Genomic DNA, 23,121 nt, shown 5'->3' with positions numbered 1-23,121 from the left:
TGAGTGCCCCTGGGGTCCCTACCCCCAGAATATCTTAGGCGCGGGCAGTGGCGTAGCTATGGGTTGTGGCACACCGGGGCTAATTAATTTTGGTTACTAGAAGTTGAATATCGGTCTTAAAATGTTCTTTCAATTGATTTTGTGCTGAAATGCGCGAACATTTTGACTTTCATCGCTTGGAGGGACGCAGAATCGATGCTGAATTGGTCAATTTGGCGCCCCCCTAAAGGTTGCCCCCTGCCCCCGTAGATGCAATCTACGTGAATTGCACTTGCATGGGTTCATCTGCTACCAATGTGGACATAGCAGCTGCCGAAAGACATCATTCGCATGTCAAATGCTGGGAAGAGGACACAACATCAACAAAAAATCAAAAATCCAGGCTGCCATTCACACCGCCACGCGCCATTGTGATTCACACACATCTCTCCCTAGTATCGAAAAAAACGGGGAAGACAACTACTAAAAAATGCCGAAGGGTTTCCCAAAGTGACAAGAAAAGACAAAACGTCCGCTCAACAAAAGGACCCGTTTAAAGACGGTCATCTGGATCAAACTGTGGACTCCAATGACTTGTCGAAGCCACATCTAACTTCGGGTCTTTCGAAATTTATTCAGCCTAAACCAGCGGCGTAGCTGGGATTTTTCCAGGGGGGGGGGGGGCAAGCCTGTATGGGCCCAAATGTACCAAATTTCCCTGCACTAGGGGGGGGGGGCAGGGGGCGGGGGCCCAAATAGACAATTTTTGCCAGGCTTATTGATAATAATCGTAAAATATTGCATATCGTATGGCTTCCCCATCCCTCTGCCCCTCCTCTCCCCCTCTTCTCTTTTTTCCTCTCCCCCCCCCCCCCCTTTCCCTCTTTTTTTCCTTGCACTAGGGGCGGGGGCCCAAATAGGCAATTTTTGCCAGGGGGGGCAATTCCTGCCCCCCCGGCAGCTACGCCACTGGCCTAAACCACCAACGACGCCTCGAAATACATTTAGTAATCAAACATCCACTGAATTCACTCAGGAAATTATTTAAATAGCATAAAAATGCAATTAGCAAAAGGGGATAGGTACATATGTAGCCAAGCTTAGCCAGAGGGGTGGTCGTACATTCGGCCATTCCAGTTGAAATACATACACCCCTGTGGAAGATTTGACCTTAATCTTTCACACAGGGAGTTTGAATTTCAAATGGAGTTACCTGAATGGGTGACTCCATTTGAAATCTACACCCCCTGTGTGGGAGATTAATGTCATGTCTTCTATAGGGGGTGTATGGATTTCAACTGGGATAGCCCATTTGAGTAGTGATTTGGATGGGTAGATATGTGTGGGGATATCAAGTGGTGATGATATCTGTTATGATCATGAGAAGAGATCAGTGCACGGTGTCATGGATAGTTAAGGGGGTCTTGATTGATACCTAGGTTAAGGATAGCATATGTGACAGCATCACGTTGACGAAGCTACTTAGGGAATTGAAAAAGTATGTTCATGTCTGTTATGAAGAACGCTGCTCTTGGTCATATAGAAATGGGTCATTCCATATGATATCAAGGAGGCGCCCCACCTGACCCCCTCAGATTTGCTTTATATTTTAGTCATATATTGTACCTGTAAAAATATTAAAAACCTGCAAATTTGAGGTCTGTAGCTCTTACGGATTTTCTGTGGCAGCCATTTAAAGTTGGAGTAGGGGGGTCTAAATTTTAACCCAAAAGTTGCCCTTTAAATAAATTTCATCTTTGGGAGTCTGTACCTTCTTTATAAAAAGAGAGAGAGAGGTCTGAAACTTTGTATACACACTAACAGCATGCCCAATTTGTCAAAAATAAAAAATAAAATAATTCTATAATTGCGCATTGTGTCACAGGGTCATATATTCAAGAACAAATTTAATTTTTTGTAAACTGGCAAGTTTAGCCCCCCTAAATTCACATTTTTTGTCAGAATAATTATTTTTTGTTGTCACTGATGCTATATATAGGATAAATTCAATGCATATCCAAAACATTGAGGTCACAACTCATTTACATTTCGAACAGCGCCCTCACGAAGATGAAATTTATTGCAAATTCAACATGTTCAGGGGGCCCAAAGTCGATGTGGTCCACCTTCTAGAAAATATAAAAATCTCATTATTTGGTGGCACGGTGGTGATTTGAGGATGTCACCAATGGAAAGAGCACCCTCACATTACCCATGATATGGATTTATCTCAAAATGTCCAAATTGCAAGTTAGATCGTCACCAAATCAGCTCAGGGCCGAATGTAACTCGGAACTTGGAATCAGAATGTTTGAGCGATGGGCTTCAATTCAATGTAGCAAACATTGTTTGTTAGAGTTGGACCACACACCTTTAATTTGAGTGAAAAAAAAGGAAATAATAATTTATGCAAGAAAGGAGAGTGAAACTGGTGAAAATGCATGAATGCAACAATGAAATTATAAAACTTATACAGGTCATTGTTAGGACACTTATGGAAATCACATGATAAGTTTCAGTGCCTGTTTCCCAGTATAAATCCTAAATACACTCTTTTTCAAAATGTTTGGTACCCATTGGTTTTCATGTTTATTGACACTACCTTGATCATATTGAAATGGTCACAGTTTACAACCTTCCACAACCTACAAATTAGGTGCATCTTATGGTGTATTTTGAGGTGACAGTCTTCTGACAGTTTCACTAGAAACTGCATTGGTAATTATTGTATTGATACAGCCTGTATAACTAATAAAGCACAATTGGATCAAACAGAAGACTCCTGTGTATTATCGAAGACACATCTAACAAGGCGTCGTCTGAAAATCGGTCCTAAACCATCAATTACGCGTCGCGATGCGTTATTTTTTGACACTAACAATAATTCTAAAAGAAAGGTAACATCTCCAAAAACGACATCAATAATGTTGCAGCGTTCAATAAATATGCCAACATGTCAGACAGTGCCGGGGAAAGTTTTCTCAGTATCACCTCATCATGTTCTATCAAAATTATGGCTACTCAGCCAAAATTGGAGGATATAATGTCCTAAGTAAACGAAACGTAAAAAGACCCGCTCTATATTTTTACGTTTCGACAATGATATTCATAGTCAATTTTGGTATTTTACATTAGGCTTGCCAATGTGTTCTCTACAGTACCAAACTAATTCACGTTCATTTATTTTATTTTCATTTACTTATTTGCTACTGTAACGATGTAGACAGTACAGCCAGCAACACAATCATGATGAGATATTGCTCCGTTCTTTCCCCTTCTATTTACTCACATCTTGGTGTTCATGGCATTTGTTAGGTTAGGTTTAATACCAGGTCTTTCAAGAGCATTTGTGAGTTATGTTCCGGCCGGACTTTGTCCTTAAACTGCTGGAGAACAGGGCTAGTTTAGTTCCAAGGTCTCTTGCCATGAACATCAAACTCCATCTTCGTTTTCTTGAGTCTTCTAAGGGGTCAAGGACGGTAGTGATTCTCTTCATATTGGCGTAGCCTATCTCAATGGCTCCGAATTTCCATCATGGGCCAATATGCGGAACAGGAAGATTTACTTCGCAACGGTCAATAGGCTGGTGTTGAACATGTCATCATTAGTCATCCTTCCAACACTGGCCCACATGTTCCAGATCAGAGGCGAACTACTGCATAATTGGTGGATCTCGGCTGCTGTGTGTCCAGAAATAAGCTGAAACAGGGCTGATCACCCGTAATGCTGGTGGGACTGGACTAAAATAATCCCCTGCAACTTAATGATTACGAAAACTACAAGCAAATTTTCAAAAATAGCGAGGGTAGATGAGCGGCAGTCTACTGTTGACCCCATGACGGACCAGCGTGAACTCGGCACACCTTCACGAACTGTTGGCCCTGATTATTGTCGCCTGTCTACCTTCAAACCTCTTGTAATATCTACTTATAATGTCCGTACTATTAACCAACAAGAGAAAATCCATGAGCTATTCATGGGCTGTGCTGATGCAGGTATTGACATTGCCGTAATTCAAGAACATCGTCTGATTACACCAAGCCCAACAGAACTTTGGTCAGACGATAGGAACTGGGTTTTAATATTCAGTTCTGCTACCAAGCAAAGGCACGGAGGAGTGGGTCTGGTCTTGTCTATTCTTAAGAGTGTTGAAGCTGTTTCCGAGAGGATACTCTTTGTAACATTCCATGGTAACCCTCAGCTTAGCATCACTGTTGTATATGCTCCCACTGCTGAGTGCTCAACATCTTCTGACAAGGAGGAATTCTATTCATCTCTATCTGACCACTTGTATGGTATGAAAAGGCACAACATCCATCTCATCCTCGGCGATTTTAATGCCAGAATAGGAACAGATAGTCATCTTTCCCATCCTTGGGTGATTGGTCCATACTGCTACCATGATTCTACCAAATGACAATGGTGAGGAGTACAACATCAGACCGGCCCAAATGAGATTCCCCAACCCAGGAACCGTCTCTGGACTTGGACCCAGAGAGATGGATCAGCCCCAACCAGTGACCATGAAGTGCTTGAGGAATGGAAGGAATATTTTAGCTCACTCCTTAACAACGACAGTGGCACAGTAGCTTAGCTTCAGAACTTTCTGCACCAGCTGTTGAAGATCTTCCTATTATCACTGAGCCCCCAAACTCGTGAAGAAGTAGTCGAAGCAATATCAGCCACGAAGACCAACAAGGCAGCCGCATTGGACTGTGCTATAACTGCTGAAGCACTTCAGGGAGGAGGGGATAGCATGATTGATATGATTCTCAAATTCTGTATGGAAGTATTCTCAACGCTGACACCGCCACGTCATTGGGTCGCAAATGTCATCATTCCTTTACCAAAGAAAGGCGACCTCTCTCTCATGACAAACTATCGCGGTATTTCGCTTATGTCCATGGCCACAAAAGTGTACAACAAGATCCTTCTGAACAGGATTCGACCTCACATTGATCCTTTTCTGAGAAGCAACCAGGTTTGGCTTTAGATCAGGTCGAAGCTGTGCTCAGCAAATACACATTTTGAGAAGGATCATGGAAGGCTTCAAGGAGTACCAACTTCCATTAACAGTCACTTTTGTGGACTTCAAAAAGGCCTTCGACTCCATCAACAGGTCTGTCATGTTCTCAGTGCTGCGGCATAATGGAATACCAAAGGTTGTGGTCAGTGACATCCAGGTGCTCTACAAGGACTCCAATAGTGCCGTTATGGTAGATGGAAGTATCTCAGAGCCTTTCCAAAAATAACAACTGGAGTGCTTCAGGGTGATGTGTTGGCACCATTCCTGTTCATTATCCTGGTAGACTACCTCCTGAAGAAGTCAACTTCAGGAATTGATGCCGGAATAATTGTTACCTACCCACGTCGGTCAAGCAGGTATCCTGCTAGGATGCTGAATGACCTGGATTTTGGTGATGATATTGCCCTGTTGGAATCTTCTATAGCCCGGGCCCAGTCACAGCTTACTAGGACTGCAACAGCAGCAGCCGATCTGGGCCTTGTCATCAGTGCACCTAAGACAGAATATATGACTGCAAACTGTAACGCCCAGCCAGCACTTGAAGTCTATGGTAGCACCATCAACCATATCACAGACTTCAAGTACTTGGGTTCCAAGATGGGCTCTAGTGTTGGAGACCTAAAATGAAGAAAAGCATTAGCCTGGGCCACTTTCTGGAACATGGAACGCCTTTGGAGAAGCCCATCCCTGCCAATCGAAACAAAAATCAAGCTGTTTGAGACAACTTGTGTTACTGTCCTTCTGTACGGGTGCGAGTCATGGGTAATCATGCAGGACATGGAAAACAAGATCAATGCCTTTGTAACATCTTGCTACAGAGTCATGTTAAACATCAAGCGTGTGGATCGGATTCCAAATGAAACCATCTACAATCTGACCAACACCATCAAGATTCATCAACTCAAATTTCTCGGCCATATACTGCGTCGTGAAGACGACGAGCCTGTGAAAGAATATGCCTTTTATATTCCACCACATGGGAAGAGGAAACCGGGACGGCCACGCACACTGTACTTACGTACAGCATCTCCTGGGAGATACTGACTGAAGGGATGCTGCAGCCAAACAAAATGGTTTCGCTTGCCCAAGACCGCAATAGTTGGAGAAAGCTTGTAGTCGCCTGCTCCGCAGCCGACTGATGATGATGATGATGATGATGATGATGATGATGATGATGATGATGATGATGTTTCTAGATTTGTTCCTAATTCATAAACACATGTTTGTAAAAGTATAATGTTTGGAAGGTCGTATTTGACATTCGTTTACTTATACTTTGATCAGCTCGTAATTGGCGGGAATTATTAGGCTTTTACCACTACGCCGAAAAGTAGACCCACGTTAAGAGTGATATAGTTGATCTGCCTGGTCTATATTTTGTGTGTTAAAGAAAGTTCGCACAGTATAGAACAATAAAATGTATTGATATTAATCCGCAATGTTATAAGGCCCCCGATTACGAGCTGATCAACTGAACTATACTACTATTACACCCACAAGCTAGCAGTGAGCGAACATGTCAAATGAAATGCCATTTCGAAAGACAAACGGACGCCTGAAAATTACAGATTATCATTTCTTTGGCGCTCCGTGATAACAATCTGATAGGGCGTGGGACTCAATATGACTCCACCGATACCATTCATAGAGGGTGCCTTCGCATCAGATGGTTTTGTGATAGTGAATGTGTGCAGGATGTAGGTGAAGAACAAGAAGTTCTCCATTTTAGCAAGATTTTCACCAACACATTGTCGATGACCTGTAAAACATAATAATGGGAGAGAAAAGAAGATTGAAATAAGAATTATACTCGCTGAGATCGAAACAGTTAATATATCAGAGACTAGAGAAAACATTTCTACAGTATGGCATTATATATTCTTTCACCCACCGTACCCAGGATCGATCACTATCTGGTGCGATTAGTTACTTAGCGGTTAGTGCGTTCGGCTCAATTATCATAAGGTTGTGGCTAGGGGATACACTCTTATTCACGTGTTCATTTATACAACGCAGACATATATCGAATCCCGGTGGTTTGCGAATAATGAAATGTCCACACCCGAGACTATTTAATCCCTGGTATGAATTATTTATTAGGCTTGTTAATGCAATTGCCACGATCCGTTTATATAATTATACGGTGTAGGTGGTAAATAATAAAACAACTAATAAAATCATGTCATCATGATGTCATTTCAAAGGTTCATTATATCCCGTATGTTTGTCTAAAGTCATTAATATTTGAGAACAATTTCTGTATCCATTTAATACATGTATGTACACAGGTGGAACCCTGCTTTTTTTAATTTTAATTTTTTTATGTTACAAATTCAGGTTTTTCCATTGCGCGGAGCCGCCGGGCAATACAAATTTAATGCTTACATTGAGTGAATGCGAAATTAAGAATAGGCATTTCTTGTACATGCAGCGTCTGATTCTACTTGAGGACCAACCTGGGTCCCACGGGCTCCAAGAATGGCTCTCCATACACAAATACACACAAAAAAGAAAGAAAACAAAACAACAACAAAAAACAGATCCACCGTGTACATATAAATGGGTAGAAAAATTGGTCTCAAATATTAATTAATTCAGAGAAACATGCGGGATATGATGAACCACTGACCTGACGCCATGATGGCAGAATTTATTAGTCGTTTTATTTCATGTATATACCGTATGTCAAAATCCCACTTCTTGCACAAACGAAAACTAACCTTTACGATATTATTAAGGTTTTTGTACAACTCATATAACATGTAACGCAGGTCATATGTGTTGATAAGTTTCAACATAAATTAACAAAAATAAGCTGGCTGCCAAATTTTACGCAAACTTGCCGCTAGGAACGCGAATTTTCCCAAATGGAACCATGCAGTCTGTTTGAATATGTTACATTTTGATGCAAACTTGCAAATTGTCAGTTCTTAAAAACAATAAAATACAAAAGAATTTTAGCAACAACTGAAAATCAATATTAACCATACCGTAAAACCCCGTCTACAAGGATATACCTAAGAAACGCCCTCAATAAAATTGGTTGCTTGTTGTATTTGGAGTTTGAGCAAATATATACTGGCACTGGGTGGCTATGCATTCCATCTAAGGACCCGGTGCTTTATCTCGCCGATTACCTCAGCGTCGTCTCGCAGCAATTCGATGGCTCTACTGCGTGTTGCAGTTTCAAGCCGCAGCACGCCGATGAATTAATATAATGTAGCCATATATCTGGTTGCGAATTCGCGAGCAGTTATGTGCATCGAGTTCGCAACATTTTGCCATCATCTTGCTCTGCGGTTTGCCATTCATTACTCAAAACCTTTATATTAATGTTTATTGTAGTACTTACTTGAGTTTACTCACCGTGAGCAATTTGCGGATCAGTCGATATAATCCGGCAAAGAATATATATCGAAGGTCATAATGATATCATCCAAGCATAGAAATGGTATAAAGCACATTGGTTCTGCTTTAAAGGGTTTATAGGTTTTCATTTTTTTCTCTCTTTCTTTTATCGGTTTCACCATTGTTTTATATCAATTATATATGGATATAAATTATATAGCATATATATTTCCCGTAAAAGGTTCTTGACATTATACATTATTTGCAATAATACATGAATTTTAACCATTGCTAGTCTCTGACAACTTCATTTGATGAAATAAGAAAGCGTGCTTTCCTACCAAATTTACCATTTCGGGTCAAATGACGTCCTACCACTCTCTTAATTAATAGCCATAAGTTAGTTAAACCGATATCTGTAACTCTTGGCGTAATGTACATGATGCATGAAGAAAGTACAGATGTTTTAAATAAAATTATTAGAAATTCATCAGTATACTGGTATTAAGGGCATCATATCAGCCTATAATACTAGCCTCAGAGGACTAGCTAAATCTAATTGGAAAGTTGCTAACAAAATGGCAAACAAATTAAATTTAGCAACCTGATTATAAAATATTCATGAAAATTTGTAGGCCTAAATTCATTTTATGAATGAGCTCGACTGTAAACATATTCTATAAATAGGCGCTTTTTTTCAAAAATAACTGACTCAGCGTCAATAATTATCATGCATATATATAAATGCATGTTCTTATGGTGAAATAAGAAGGCAACATAATGACAAAAGACACACCCGCCGCGACCCGGGCCTTTTGCATTAAGGATTCCGCGCGGGTCAATACACCACTATAATACGCCACTGCTTTATGAGTGCATATCAATATGACGTTGCTATTTTATTATTAAGCCAAAACAAAGAGCTTGTTTCTTTTGCCAAAAGTTTGTGTGTTATGTTCGTTTGTGCTGAGGCTAAATTAAATATCAATACCCGATTTAATTCTCAGCTGGGTTGTGGGGGAGGGTTAAGGGGGTACCACTTTTTCTTGGTTGATTTGTCGCAAAGTGGCCAAAATTATGATATCAGATAAAAAGTTAAATATTAAGAGTTCAAATTTGACATCATTATGATGAAGATTGTTTTAATAATTGGGTTTACAGGTGCGGGTGGGATGTGTGGAGTGTTTGGTTGGGGTGTGAGCCTCGTGTTTGGGCTTGCGGATGTGGATTTGTTCATAATTCTAATCTTATAATTCCAATGTTGTTGCTTCTTATGTAATGGTTTGTTCTTATTACTTGATATACTCAATTTTATTGTGATTTATATGTTTATATTTTATTTGCTTGTGTATACTCATTATGTCTGTAAAATACTATGTAGGGTACATGATCGGGCTGGGTAAATATGTTATAACAAATAAATTGATAGATTCAGCAACTATATTGTATTATTCTTTAAATTTTTCGGGCTTGCATCGTTAATTTCCGATCCTCGCATATATATATATAATAGTGTCTCGCATTGTCTTACGCCCTGCTAGAAGCATATATATAGGTCGTCTCCTTCTTCATTATTCTTTAATTTGAATACATGTAGTCTAAAATTAAAAGAAAACAATATATGCTGGCTAATGTGAAGTTTTGTTGAACAAATTACTTTCAATATATTATCATGCAAACATCATCATGGTAAATAGCATTTGCTTCCAACTACAGCCATTTTGACTAACCTACCATAGGAGTAAAGTATGCACATAATTTTAAAATGTGTAAAAATGTTGGGTTTGCAGCAGAGATCGAGTTAATGTTATTAAGTAAACATTGGCCACATTCATCAACGCACTCAAGGATACTAATTTGTTAGGGTATTGTTGTCAAGTGTTATAAGCCGGTTGCGAGAAATGTAGGAGTTGGGCCGATCAAGCCGATGAACGGGTGACTGAACATGGCTTTTCATCGAGCAGACACACATTTTGTTAGTGCATATCGCAACAGTATTTTATTTCTCAGCATAGGCGCATCGGCTTGGGTCTGCGTCTTGGGTTGCGGGCACGCCGCAGACTTCATCGTCGAGATTAAGCACCCGGGCCTAAGTATGTTGTAACACCAATCAATTGTATTGACATAATAACGACTGTTTCGTATATCAGGATCGTATAGCTCAATTGATAGAGCGTCAGACTTTGGAACTGAAGACATGCTGAAGAGAGCATGGTCCGGGCATCGGTTCCGTTTTTTCATTCTCGTTTAATTTTAACTTTTTGACATGTTCTTTTTATCTTTCTTCAAATCTACCTTTCTACTTTTAATTTTAGGTGTGTTTTTTTGTGTTTTTTTTTTTAATAGTTTTTTATAGTTTTTTTAGTAATTTTGTGGTTTTATAGAAACTAGTAAAAGCATTTATTCTAAATAATAGCGAAACCCACGGTTAGACAGATGTGTTGTAACTACTTGTCTGTCCTCGTCTTTGCAATAAAAACCTATGTTGCACCTTTGTGCCATCCCAATTCTTGAGGAATGGTAGGTAGGGTGCGTTTTGGCTTAAGCACGATTTTGTTTCTACTTGAAATGAAATCAAAATAAATATTGTTCTGTTGCCACAATTGCAGTTTTTTCAATAAAAAAAAATAGATGAGGAATAATAATTATTCCATATTTGAATCTATTGTCCCATCAAGAATAGAGTGTCTTCAAAAACTTCAATCAATTCATCTGACAAAGGAAACTATTCTGGTCATTCAATTTTGTTTCGCTTGCACCTGTTATATCACAGGCGTTGGTAGAGAAGGCACACTTCTCTTGTCTTCACCGAAGTAGTGATGTAAACACTAACATGATTAATTACCATAGCTAGCAATGGACATACACTATTTTTTGTTCCACTTGAACCCATACTATAGGCTATTCGCTGTCGATGTGACGTAATTAATCGGATTAACTACCATAGCAATTGATGAATACAATTTCGAATATATAGCCCTGCACTTCATCGTTCACGTGGCACCTATGCATTAAACCATAGTTGTCAAAGAAATGCTAATCACTCGCCATGTAAGATTAGTATTTATGAAAAGAGTGGTATTCAATCTATGTTTGGTGACATACGCGGGTGATTAGTGCAATCTGCTTGATGGTAGTTATTGCGATTATTACGTCACTTCGACAGCGAATTGTAGTATAGACGAATCCAACAAGCCAAGTGATGGTCAGAATTTATTCGGCCATTATACGCTGGTGAAGTTGCGTAATTAATCGGATTAATTACCATAGCAATAGGTGAAAACAATTTTGAACATATCGCGCTGCGCTACAAGCAGGTTACACTCATCACCTGTACTGTGTATGTCTGCAATCATAGATTGAATACAATACTGGTCTTTTCAAAGATCTTACAGGTGCAGCATGATATGGTTCAATGAAGAGGTACCGCCTGAACGTATCAGTGTATAACGCGGTATATTCAAAAATTGTTTTCACCTATTGCTATGGTAGTTAATCCGATTATTACGTAACTTCGCCAGCGTATTGAATAAAACAGGAGGATGTGAGTTCATAAGGGCAATGTCGGGGATTATAGGTCACAATCGATGTGGAGAGATGAGAGGTCCGACCAACAGCCATAGCGAATGGTTCATGTTCAACTAATTCCAGCGGACGGTCTGTGGCTAGTAAGGAATCGTCTTTGACCACATGCGCAGATCTGTCTCGTCAGGAAGATATTTAATATCCCGAATTTATAATAGGCCTATGCCTACCAGTTCCATCGTATAACAGATCTGCCAGAGAATATTTGTTACCATGTTTAATAAATTCGTATTTATCGTATAATAAAATGTAGCCAAATGTATATTATGTGTCACACGCCCGGGTCACACGGTTTTCTGCTGAACCACTAGCAGGCTATGTTACCACATCTATGACAATGACAAAGGTGAATTTTGATGATTTTTACGATCGTCCGGATGAGCAAATCACTGAATGGGTCTTTAGTTCCCTCCTCTCCTTATCCTGCCAATATTATATGAATCAAAGAAAAATAAAGAAAAAAAATAAAATTAAACAAGAAAAAAAAGACAAAGAAAAGAAACAATAAAAGAAAAACAATAGAATAAATTAAACTAAATATGAAAAAAAATGATCACGAAAGGAGTCTTTAGAAAATGCAAGAAAATATAAATGAAAAGTTTGAACAATATTTTGTTTATAAAAGTTTGTGTGACCGTGATGAGGCTCGAACTCACCATCTTCCGATCTAAAGAACCAAAGTCTTATGCCTTGCCAAGTGAGCTATGCTCGTGAGATGCGAAATAAAGATAAAATAATACATTGTATACCTGCTTGTGTCGGTAAATGATTTGCTCAAATTCCATAATGATATAATATTGTGGAGGGCGCTAGCGTGAAATATGCTATCATCACAGTCGCTTCTATTCCTTATAGACGGGTTTCTACGGTATGTGACTCATTTCCCTAATAATCCTGTCACATTTTATTTATTTAGTTGTTTATTAATCTGCCTATACATTCAATGTGTTAAATACAAAAGTGTAATGATTATGGCCATTGGTGTGGGTAAAGTGAAAAATATCTGACCTTTACTGAAGGGCATCAATTCTTCACGATGACGTAACTTTCCGTCATCATCTATGAACCTCCCTGGCCTGAATTCCTCCGGTTTCGCCCATACATCAGGGTCGTTATGCACTGCCCAATGATTGAGGACCACAACTGTACCTTTTAGTATATCATAGCCAGCTAGTTTCGTGTCTTCGGAAGCCACACGAGGAAAGCTAGTTGCCTCCACCGTCCGAATACGTTGAATCTCAAGCAGAACGGCTTCGGTGTAGGGGAGCAACGATCTATCGGCCCACTGTGGCTTACGCGTGGGAGATATAACCACATCTATTTCTTGATGCACTTTAGCCTGAATCTCTGGGTACATCATCATATAAAGGAGAGACCATCGCAAAGTTGATGTAGAAGTTCCAGTTCCAGCTGCGAACAGAATTGTTGTTGTAGCAATGAGAGACTTCATGTGTATGTGGTTGACGCGTTCACCAGTTTCGATTTTAGCAAGCTCAATTTCATTTAGAAACACATCAACGATGTCTTTCATGTTGTCCTTATCAAAGGTTTGTCGATGCTCGTTAACGATAGTCGTGATAAACTTTCTTAAAGGCCCTTTCAGTGATTTCACAGGAACATTAAAAAAATGGAAATTTGTCAGAGTTGCTTAGAAATAAAGAATAAGTCTACAGAATTTCATTAAACCACTTTTCCCTGAATACATCGACAAATTAGTCTAAAAACAGAAGTTTTAGAAAGGTTTTCTACTTCAACTCAGATCGACTCGAGAAAATCGAGATTTTCGTACAGTGCGCCACCAATCGACTGGAAAAACTTCCTAGTCCAGTGTTTCTAACACGGGGAAGTAGAGTCTAAATTGATTTAAAACAGACGCTTAATTTTTGTAGTAGAAAACTAAATCAGCAATTAAAGGTCACCGAGGCAAACTAACGGTCAATTCAAATATGAAAAACAGTTAAAAGCTGTTAAAATTGTGTATTTTGTTTAAAATAGTAGCTACTGATGTAATAAGTAGTAGAAACAATACGCAACGCGTGTTGGTACGTGGAGAGTGAGCTTCTTTCGATCTCGAGTCGGACTTTTTGTACTGTCAGTATCAAAAGTCCAGAATCATGCAAATGCTTTATTTTGTCTAAAATACACGGCTTTCGACCGAACCACTAGCAGGCTATGTTAGCACATCTATGCCAATTACAAAGGTACCAAAATCTGAATTTTGATGATTTTTACGATCGTCCGGATGAGCAAATCACTGAATGGGCCTTTAATTCTGACATACTAGATGCTATGCTCTTGTATCTTTGTGCAAAAATATATTTTGCGATGGGAAGAAACGGGACATGCACGCCGGTTCCTACCTCATGGCTGGCTTGGTTTATCAGCAAGATAAGACGTTTAAACTCGGCGTCTGAATGATCATATCGCCTGCCCAAAACGAACGAACATGGGTGATTCTCTGAAAAGAGTAACTTTTAAGTCCCGCGACTTTCGGCGCTCATAAAAGTTTTAAAAGCGGATTTTTTTTTCCTTTTTTTGCTTAGTCATGGACTTTTGTATGTATAAAAATAGTTAAGAACATCCAAGTAGGGAAAATTAATTTCTTGGTGTCAAAAATTCTTCAATATCTGACGACCCCCTGAAAACCCCATGTCCCGATGTCACGCACCGAATTTTAGTGATTTTGTAGTATTTTTGTGAGCAAGTGTGGGAAGTGAAAATTACCACTGACTGGGGTAAATATCATGTCTAAGAAGGTTTAAATGCTTAAAACCACTTCTAAAGTCAATATTATGGAATAATTCAAAACTTTGTGTCAAAAAATTGCTGTCCCTTGGTTTTGCATCATTGCCGTCACATTGGCATCAAAACGACTGGAGGTGAAGACCAAATATCAGAGGTCAATAATTTGACCCTGTACGCTGCCTTTTACAGACGACGAAAAACATCAACCCGGAATAGGTGCACATTGGCACTCTTTTCCTGCCAATTTTGAGGGTATCTTCAAGTATACACGTGCGTACCTTTATTCAACATCATCTCCAAACGTTTCTGATCAATTTGATATAAGTCTTATTGTTGAAATTTTCCGGAAAATAATGATGGTTGAATATGTCCCACAAGCTGTTGTGGTGATATGTAACACGTGGGTAAGATTAACCCTGCTATTAATCGTAAGCAATGTCTGAACCATCATCTCCGCTACATCAGTTGGCGTCACAATTTGCCGTGGCGGAGATGATTCTCTATAGGAATTCGTGTAGAAATATCATCTCCGTCACATCACCATCATCTCCATCACATCACCGGATCTTGAGATACAGCGAAGTCCAGTTTAGTTTATCAGAAAATGCTTACCAATTCTAGACCTTCTCATCTGTATGAATTTAATTTTCAAGTAGTGTGAAAACATTACTGAAATCAAATGTCTGTGACGGAGATGATTCTCTATAGGAATTTGTGTAGAAACATCATCTCCGTCACATCACTATCATCTCCATCACAGCATTGTCATCTCCATCACAATTGTTGTTGACCTTTATTTGACCTTTGACCCAGACAACATGGAATTTACTATTTGGAAATGTAATTGATATTGTATGTGTTTACTATGTCAATAGAAATTTATTTAGTTATTTCAAGCAAAATTATGAATATACTTAAGTTTGTATAAAAAAATACTAACAGACGTGACATTTTCCGTACAGCCTGCCTCTCATTGTCCCAACTAAATGACGAAAGTACAAAATCATATTTTTAAAAAAAAAAAAAAGCAAACATGAATCAAGCAACTTACAAGTTATCCATAAAACTCATAATTAAGAGTTTTAACAATAGTTTTGTCCTTATTTCCTTTTTGGCCTAAATGTGACGGAGATGATGCTCACCTGGCACAACCTGCAGATTACGCCCTCTATAATATAGAGGGCGCCCTAAAGATTGCGCCAAATATTGTTTTCATGCACTAGAGACTTACATCTTTACAGATATGTAAAGGAAACATTTTTATAATCATTTTCAAATTCATATTTGCCTATCTTCAAATAGTACACCTTTTCAGAGAAATACCCACATATGACATTGGATACGCAATTTGCGATCAGAGTATGAGGATCAAAAGGCTCCCCCTTGGTATTGCGTATGCCATCAACCAATGTTGTTGCTTCCTTGATAATGTTGCCTTCGAATTTGGTTCTCCCAACGCCAAGAGCCCGGAATGTCTTCAGTACAAAATTACGCTGGTATTGCCACGATTTACCGGCCGGAGGTAAAGCCTATGCCTGAAAAAATAAAGACATAAAGATATTAGTATCCAATTGATCTTCTTTATCTGGCAACAAAGTCGGCCCCAAAATGATAATGAATATCCCTTGGAATGTAAAGAGCACCATACCAGACTACCCACCTCTATAAGTGCCGATCTGACCTGCATAAGCGCCCAATTAACAAGTCCAATTTTGACTTTTAGAGTTTTCAAAAACTGTAGCAAAAGAATCGAGTAAGTGATGAGAATAAAATTCAGCATAACTTTTCTTAAGGAATCGGATAGCAACGTGTGTATATTATTTTTTGTGGACCTGAGAGAACATCAAACATATCATATTGCATTTTAAAAACAAGGAATGTCTTTCTGGTATCAAACAATTTGAATTTTTTGAAATTCGCGATATAATACAAATTGTGTGCTAAATTATTAAAATATGATATTTTTGATATTCAACAGACCTCGAAGTAAACTTTATAAATCTAATGATATGTACTTAAATATTATGTATGTTGCTGGGATATAAAGCCGACCATCAATTGGAAATACATTTTCCCCACAAAAGACCCACATTTTTTTTGGTGTTTGGGGAAAAATCTATATCTTCAATACGAAAGATCAAAATTTTCATATGAAGGACGGCTTTTCATCCCAGCTACATAAACTTTAGGTACATATCATTAGATTTATACAATTTACTTCAAGGACTGATAAATTTCAAAAATATCAATTTGTAATCATTTGCCATAAAATTTGTATTAAATCTCGAATTTCAAACAATCAAAATTATTTGATATCAGAAGGACATTCATCGTATTCAAATTGAATACAATTCGATTTGTCTGAAGGGCTCTCATGTCCCTCAAAAATACGTGAAAACGTCGCTATCTTAGCCCTTAAGATATTTCCATTGTGCATTACATTGAAAATCTTAAAGGGCATACATATTGCTCGGACAACATCATATCATTGGCTTGCTAATACTATGAGGACAATGAAAATGGCTAATTTTTTGAAAAAAATAAGTCGTTTAATTTGACCTAGTCACGATATGAACATTGCCAGCTTTGAGAGAATGGACTGACAACACTCTCAATGCTATCTGATTTTGTTATCAGAAAAAAACACCTCTGAATCAAGTATTACAAATTGAATGGTTTTTACACACATTGGTAAAATCAGGCCGCTTTATTATATATTAGTAAATTGTAATATGTATATCAACTTGATGAGATATACTTTGGACTAAAAAAATAAAAAAAATATTTTAGGTCAATTTCACCGTACATGCCGTATGAGCTTAGAATTTGAGCATGGCATATCAATATTGTATTTATTATGCATATAACCAATGTCCATGGCCCGGGAACTAATATTTTGTTGTCCTTTCACAATTTCTCGTGTACAAGGTCGCGCATTATAATACACCAATGAACATCAAAAGACCTCTCCCAGAGCTCATGTGTATGTATTGCACTGCTTGTGAACATTATCGTGTCCTACACGGCCAGTTTGGTTACGTGTAACAAAACAGGCTGCGGAGGAGACTACTCTTCATATACTGTACGTCATCAGTCTGCTGTATTGGAAAACCCGACAGCTTCTTGACTTGTAAAGAGTACCTCAGGAGCTCCCTGGTCGGGTAGTATCCCGGGGGTTTTGCATATAGACAAACTCACCTTCGTCAAGCTCAACCTCTTCAAATAAGGTACTTGTTGGGCGGCCATTGACGCGAGGATCTTGGGAACTTTCTTTAATTGATTTCAATTCATTAGCTACAACAATCAATTTGGTACCGATCTTCAAGCTGAATACTTCGCCATATTTCTTTGCCATGTCAGCAAACAATTGCTCCGGTTCTTTGCCAGTGCGATAAAGGGTTAACGCGAGAATTGGAAGATTTCCCAGCAGAGGAAGACGCCATGGTCCTGGTGGTAGATTCTTGCGTCGTCTAAAACCATATGATGACAACAAGTATATGGCAAACAATACCAGTATTGTTTGGACATTGAAAATCGGTATAAACAACTCACAAAATGACATTTTTTCTCTTGATTTGCAACGTACAAAACAATATATCTGATTATTGGTGTAGTGCAAACGGTGTCAATATACTGTCAATTCGTACGTATGAATTCATAACGACGTAAATTATTATACACAGGTAGTGCAAGTTCTAGACAACATAAATAGTCATGCATGTGCGAACATGCTGAATGTATGGTTCAAGGTCTTTCATTTCGTTTAAGGGTAGATGAGGTATTGTTGGTCGAAGCAACCAAATATTATGTAAATCAATATATTATTGAAAACAATAAACAAGAACTGCAACGATATCAAAGCAATATGCAAATCGAACGTCACATCATGCCCGAATTTTCAACTCCCAATTGTCTTTTACTGGAATCCAATACCTTCATTTCATTGGTTCTTATCATAGGTTCTTTTATTTAAAATTTTGTTGCAGTTTGGAAAGACACAGAGGTCTGCAATAGTTACAGCGCATCATTTTAAATGCACTCAGTAATAACAATCTGATAGGGCGTGGGACTCGTGTGATTCCACCGATACCCTTCATAGAGGGCGTCTCTGCATCAGATGGTTTTGTGATAGTGAAATAGGATTGGGGTAATTTAGGATTAGAAATAATAGGAGATTTTGTAGAATTGCATGCTGTCCCAATATTTTTATTTTATTTCTGCAAACTCTATTTATTGGCTATGAATAGTTATAAATTTAGGGTCCATTGTTCAAGTAAAATGTTGTTGCAATTTGGAGGCCTGCCATAGTTACAGAGCATTATTTGTAATGCGTTCAGTAATAACAATCTGATAGGGCGTGGGCCTGAACGTTGCTCCACCGATACCCTTCATAGAGGGCGCCTTCGCATCAGATGGTTTTGTGATGGTGAATGAATGCAGGATATAGGTGAAGAACAAGAAGATCTCCATTTTAGCAAGGTTCTCACCAAGACATTGTCGATGACCTGTACAACAAAACACGGGATAGAAAAGAAGATTTGATGTTATTTTGCGCCAAAATTAATGATGTCTCGTGTTATGAGAGGATAGATACACGACAGAGGCTAAAAACAATACCTTTATTCTCATTCTTAAACACTTATATTAATCTTAAGTATACCATATTTTAATCAAATTAAATCCTATTTTCAAAGGAATTACCTGGGGCTTAGAATCGATTAGTCTTGTTGTTGCTGTTCACCTCCGATTGGTAAAAATAGCGCGTAAGAGTATCGCGTCGCGACACGCACACGCTATAATGTGTGTTATATCGTGTCATACCACACAGCTATTAACGAACCAATAAGATTGCAGTGTTTAAGATAACGTCTTAAGGGCACGGATAGCGACGTTTTCACGTATTTCTTGTGCGACCTGAGAGCACATCAGGCATATAGAATTGCATTTTCAATACGAGGAATGTCCCTCTGATGTCAAATAATTTAGATTTTTTTTAATTCGCGATATAATACACAATTTATGGCAAATTACTAAAAATTAATATTTTTGATATTTTGCTAAAAAACATCGTTTAATTCATAAAAAAACTAACCAAAAAAGGCTACTGAAAGTAACAAGTTTTGTCCGAAAATAACCTGTCCATGTATTTTATATCTCACGTTGGTTTTGATGTATTGGTGTTTTGGTGCTGTCTTACTCTAATAGTAGGGATGACCAATGAACCATCAACTTGATTAGAACACTCCCATAGACATGCAGGGAGCTCAACTGTGCACTGCTTGCACATACATTTCTAAATTGATCTCATTCTTTTATTTTTCAATATTTTTCTGTGAAATTTGGGGAAGTTACTGCCAATTATATTTTGTAACTATCTTGCAAATTACAGCAACATAACTTATTTTGTTTTTCTGTAAGTGCGAGTCAAAATTGGTCCATCGCCACAGTGCGCTTAATTGCCAGTGGCTGAGTTTAGCACTGCTCAAGAATGGCACAAAATATTCAAATCAGTAAGATCAGGTGAAAAACGTAGCCTACTGAGCTGTAATTTAGCAGAGTTGCCAGTAATACCTCTATCATACCCTCTGTAAAAAGGTTAAAAAATTGAACAAGTAGATCTCGAGTTACAAATTAAATCACCAGCTTCCCTTTGGAATTTTTATATTCCTTTCAAATCATGTTAAGAAGACACCTTTCTGAACATAAATGTGAAGTTTCGTGCTCATTCGATGTATTGTTCACCTGATCTTAACTCTAAACGTTTTCTTATATTTAGGCCTATAACATCTACAACTTGCTGCTGGCTATACCTTGTTTAGGACTTTCAAAAGAAGTACCTGAATGTGCAACCATAACTGTTTCAAAATAGCCCGCGATAGTCATGCAGGTAACTCCGAGGTCAAGCATTGAATTGGTTTGAACAAAGATACTCATAATGTATTGAGTGCTACTTTGGTTTGAATGAGGAATACTACAGGAATACACATGAGCATGATGAGGATAATCTCTATTGTTGTGAATGAGTCAATGACCTTCAAAACTTAAGATTTTGTTTACATACACCTACTAATTGGTCATATTAAACCCAATAACATTGAAATTCTTGGTTGTGAAAAAAAGTTCACCTACTTAGTGCAATTTTGATTTTGTGCCATATCGGCTATCTTGGATGATTTTTGGCAAATGTCCTCTAAATGCATGATTTCAATGCCTTGGTTTGAAAAAATAAGTTATGCCAGTGACTAGTTAAGTGCCATTTCATAAGAAACCCCTTTGATACTTTCACAATATGCTTGTTTCATGTTTGCAAATATGTTAAAATAAAGAAATATATAAAGGTAAATATATGCTTATGCCAATTTTGCTCCCAACTGCTATTTTTGGACCTTGTCATTTTATTTCGTTCCAATGACCGGTCAGAATGGGAAACTTTGATAATTCATAATTCGAAAAGTTTTTGACCGATTTTGACCATTTAACCACCAAAATACTTCTGTTGATTAGTTCTACTCAGAAAACAATCTTTTGTAGCAATAGGGTCAACATGAAATTTTGATGGTTATCCCTACTAATAGTGTCTAGTTATCAGTACGTATGCGTGCAAAAATTCAATTTGCAAGGGTGATTGTGGCCTAATGGAAGATAAACATTCCTAATTTGGTCCATTTTATCCCTGTACCTCAGCGATCGGTATGCATTCATTATTTAAGTGCCAACATTTCAGGGTGGTCGTCGGACGAGCTGGTTAGGCAAATAGCACGCCCATCGGATGCCAAAGTAGCCCGTCTCGGACATCCGGACTGGCGCTAATAATACAGGTAATAAAATTTACTACTAAGACTAGGGTTATTGGGACTTCACGTATTACTGTTAGAAATTATACTCGATCGCTTTTGCCGAGACATGATTCGCACGGGACCCTGGGTCGCACGTATGCTCAGTTCAATATACATTTTTTTGCATGCCGAGAATTCGTGCTAATAGCGATCGAATCTAATTGCATGTTTAAGGGAAAATTTGCACTTAAGGGTACATTCTCTTTTGCAATTTTGAGAGCTAAAATGGGATGTTTTTGCCATATTAAACATCTAATTTGGCCAAGATATAATCATCGGAAATACAAAAGTTATATTGCAACGGAAAAGGAAAGATTTATATATTATTATTTTTCCATTGCTATTTTAATTTTCAGACTCTGATTGGGACTGGGAGTGAATGAACTGGGTCATTGATTATACCACTCGCTATTATTTTTTGGACCAGTCATTTCATCAATTTTCCTCATTCCGATTTCTAAACCAAATTGTAGTCATCTATAAAACATCCCATAATAACATTCTTGCTATTCAGTTTTGATATCTCTACTTCAGAAATAAAATTACAAGTTGTAGAAAACCTAAATTTACGACTGAAATTTGTTTTTTTCAAAATTTTTGTTATTTTGGCCGTTTAACACGCAGTTCTATAGGAGGACATAAAGTCATAATTCTTGAATTATGACTTTATATCGAACTTTAACTCTGTTTACCTACAAACACAACAAATTTGGCTGATTCCATTTAGATGCAAGTTGTAACATGTGTATACATTACAAATATGCCATAAAAAAAAAAAAAAAAAAAATTAACCAAATTCATATTATATCGTACATTATGACTTTAATAAATCAAAGTTCAGTTCCAAATAAACGGTGTGTAGAATTGATGTTCTTTTAGCTTTTTTAATGGTATCACGGTTAGGCCTATCGACAAATGTGACAATATTAAATAAAAAAAGAACACAAACCTAGAATCATACAAATGACTTTTTGTTAACACTGATAGGCCTACATTATCTCTGCACTGATATAGCAACAAAAAACTTTCATTTTTCATACCAGCCCGATTTACACTGGCCATGGAAATAGTACATATCTACTATTTCCATGCACTGGTAAGCGACCTCAAAAGTTTGTATTGCTTTGATTGCATTATCAAAATCAATCGATTGGGATACCAAGTACTTGAGATGACTTGAGAGTCCCAGTTATGTATATAGATGCGGTTGAATGATGGCCCGAATGATGGGCGGGGCTATTTTCCATATTTGGATTCATGACGTAACTTATCGACTGGTTCAACGCACTGAATGGTCTATTGTTCTATTGTGTCCGATTTGAGCGCTGACATATTGGAAAATGTTGCCAATCAATATTCATGAGAGTGTACATTCAACGTCCAATTTTCGAAATTGGGTGACTTGTGCTTGGCAGGTGTAAAATACATCTGACTGGGCGTTTTAAATACGTAACGCATAAAAGGCATTGGCATCATCGAATGGCTGCCTATAGTGCTGTTAGTGTTAGGGCTGTGTGTGTGGGGGTGTGTGGGCGGGGGGGGGGGGGGGGGCTGTGTTTAGTTTCTATAATTATTATTATAAGGCCTACATTTATTTGTCAT

At 38.1% G+C, this 23,121-nt stretch overlaps 1 protein-coding gene across 1 annotated transcript; it reads right to left on the bottom strand.

Moving 5' to 3' along the window:
* Positions 1-5,103: 5,103 nt before the first annotated feature.
* On the bottom strand, positions 5,104-13,527 carry LOC140172784 (cytochrome P450 2U1-like). The gene is made up of 2 exons (XM_072195914.1): positions 12,947-13,527; positions 5,104-6,764 (listed from the first exon to the last, which is right to left on the bottom strand). Exons 1-2 carry the CDS (start codon positions 13,467-13,469, stop codon positions 6,568-6,570), a joined length of 720 nt encoding a protein of 239 aa, XP_072052015.1. The 5' UTR covers positions 13,470-13,527; the 3' UTR covers positions 5,104-6,567.
* Positions 13,528-23,121: the final 9,594 nt, after the last annotated feature.

Source organism: Amphiura filiformis, chromosome 2 (assembly GCF_039555335.1).
Source record: "Amphiura filiformis chromosome 2, Afil_fr2py, whole genome shotgun sequence".
In the NCBI taxonomy this organism is placed as follows: Eukaryota; Metazoa; Echinodermata; class Ophiuroidea; order Amphilepidida; family Amphiuridae; genus Amphiura; species Amphiura filiformis.
Note: the sequence above shows the minus strand (reverse complement) of the source record. Positions and strands in the feature narration are given on the sequence as shown.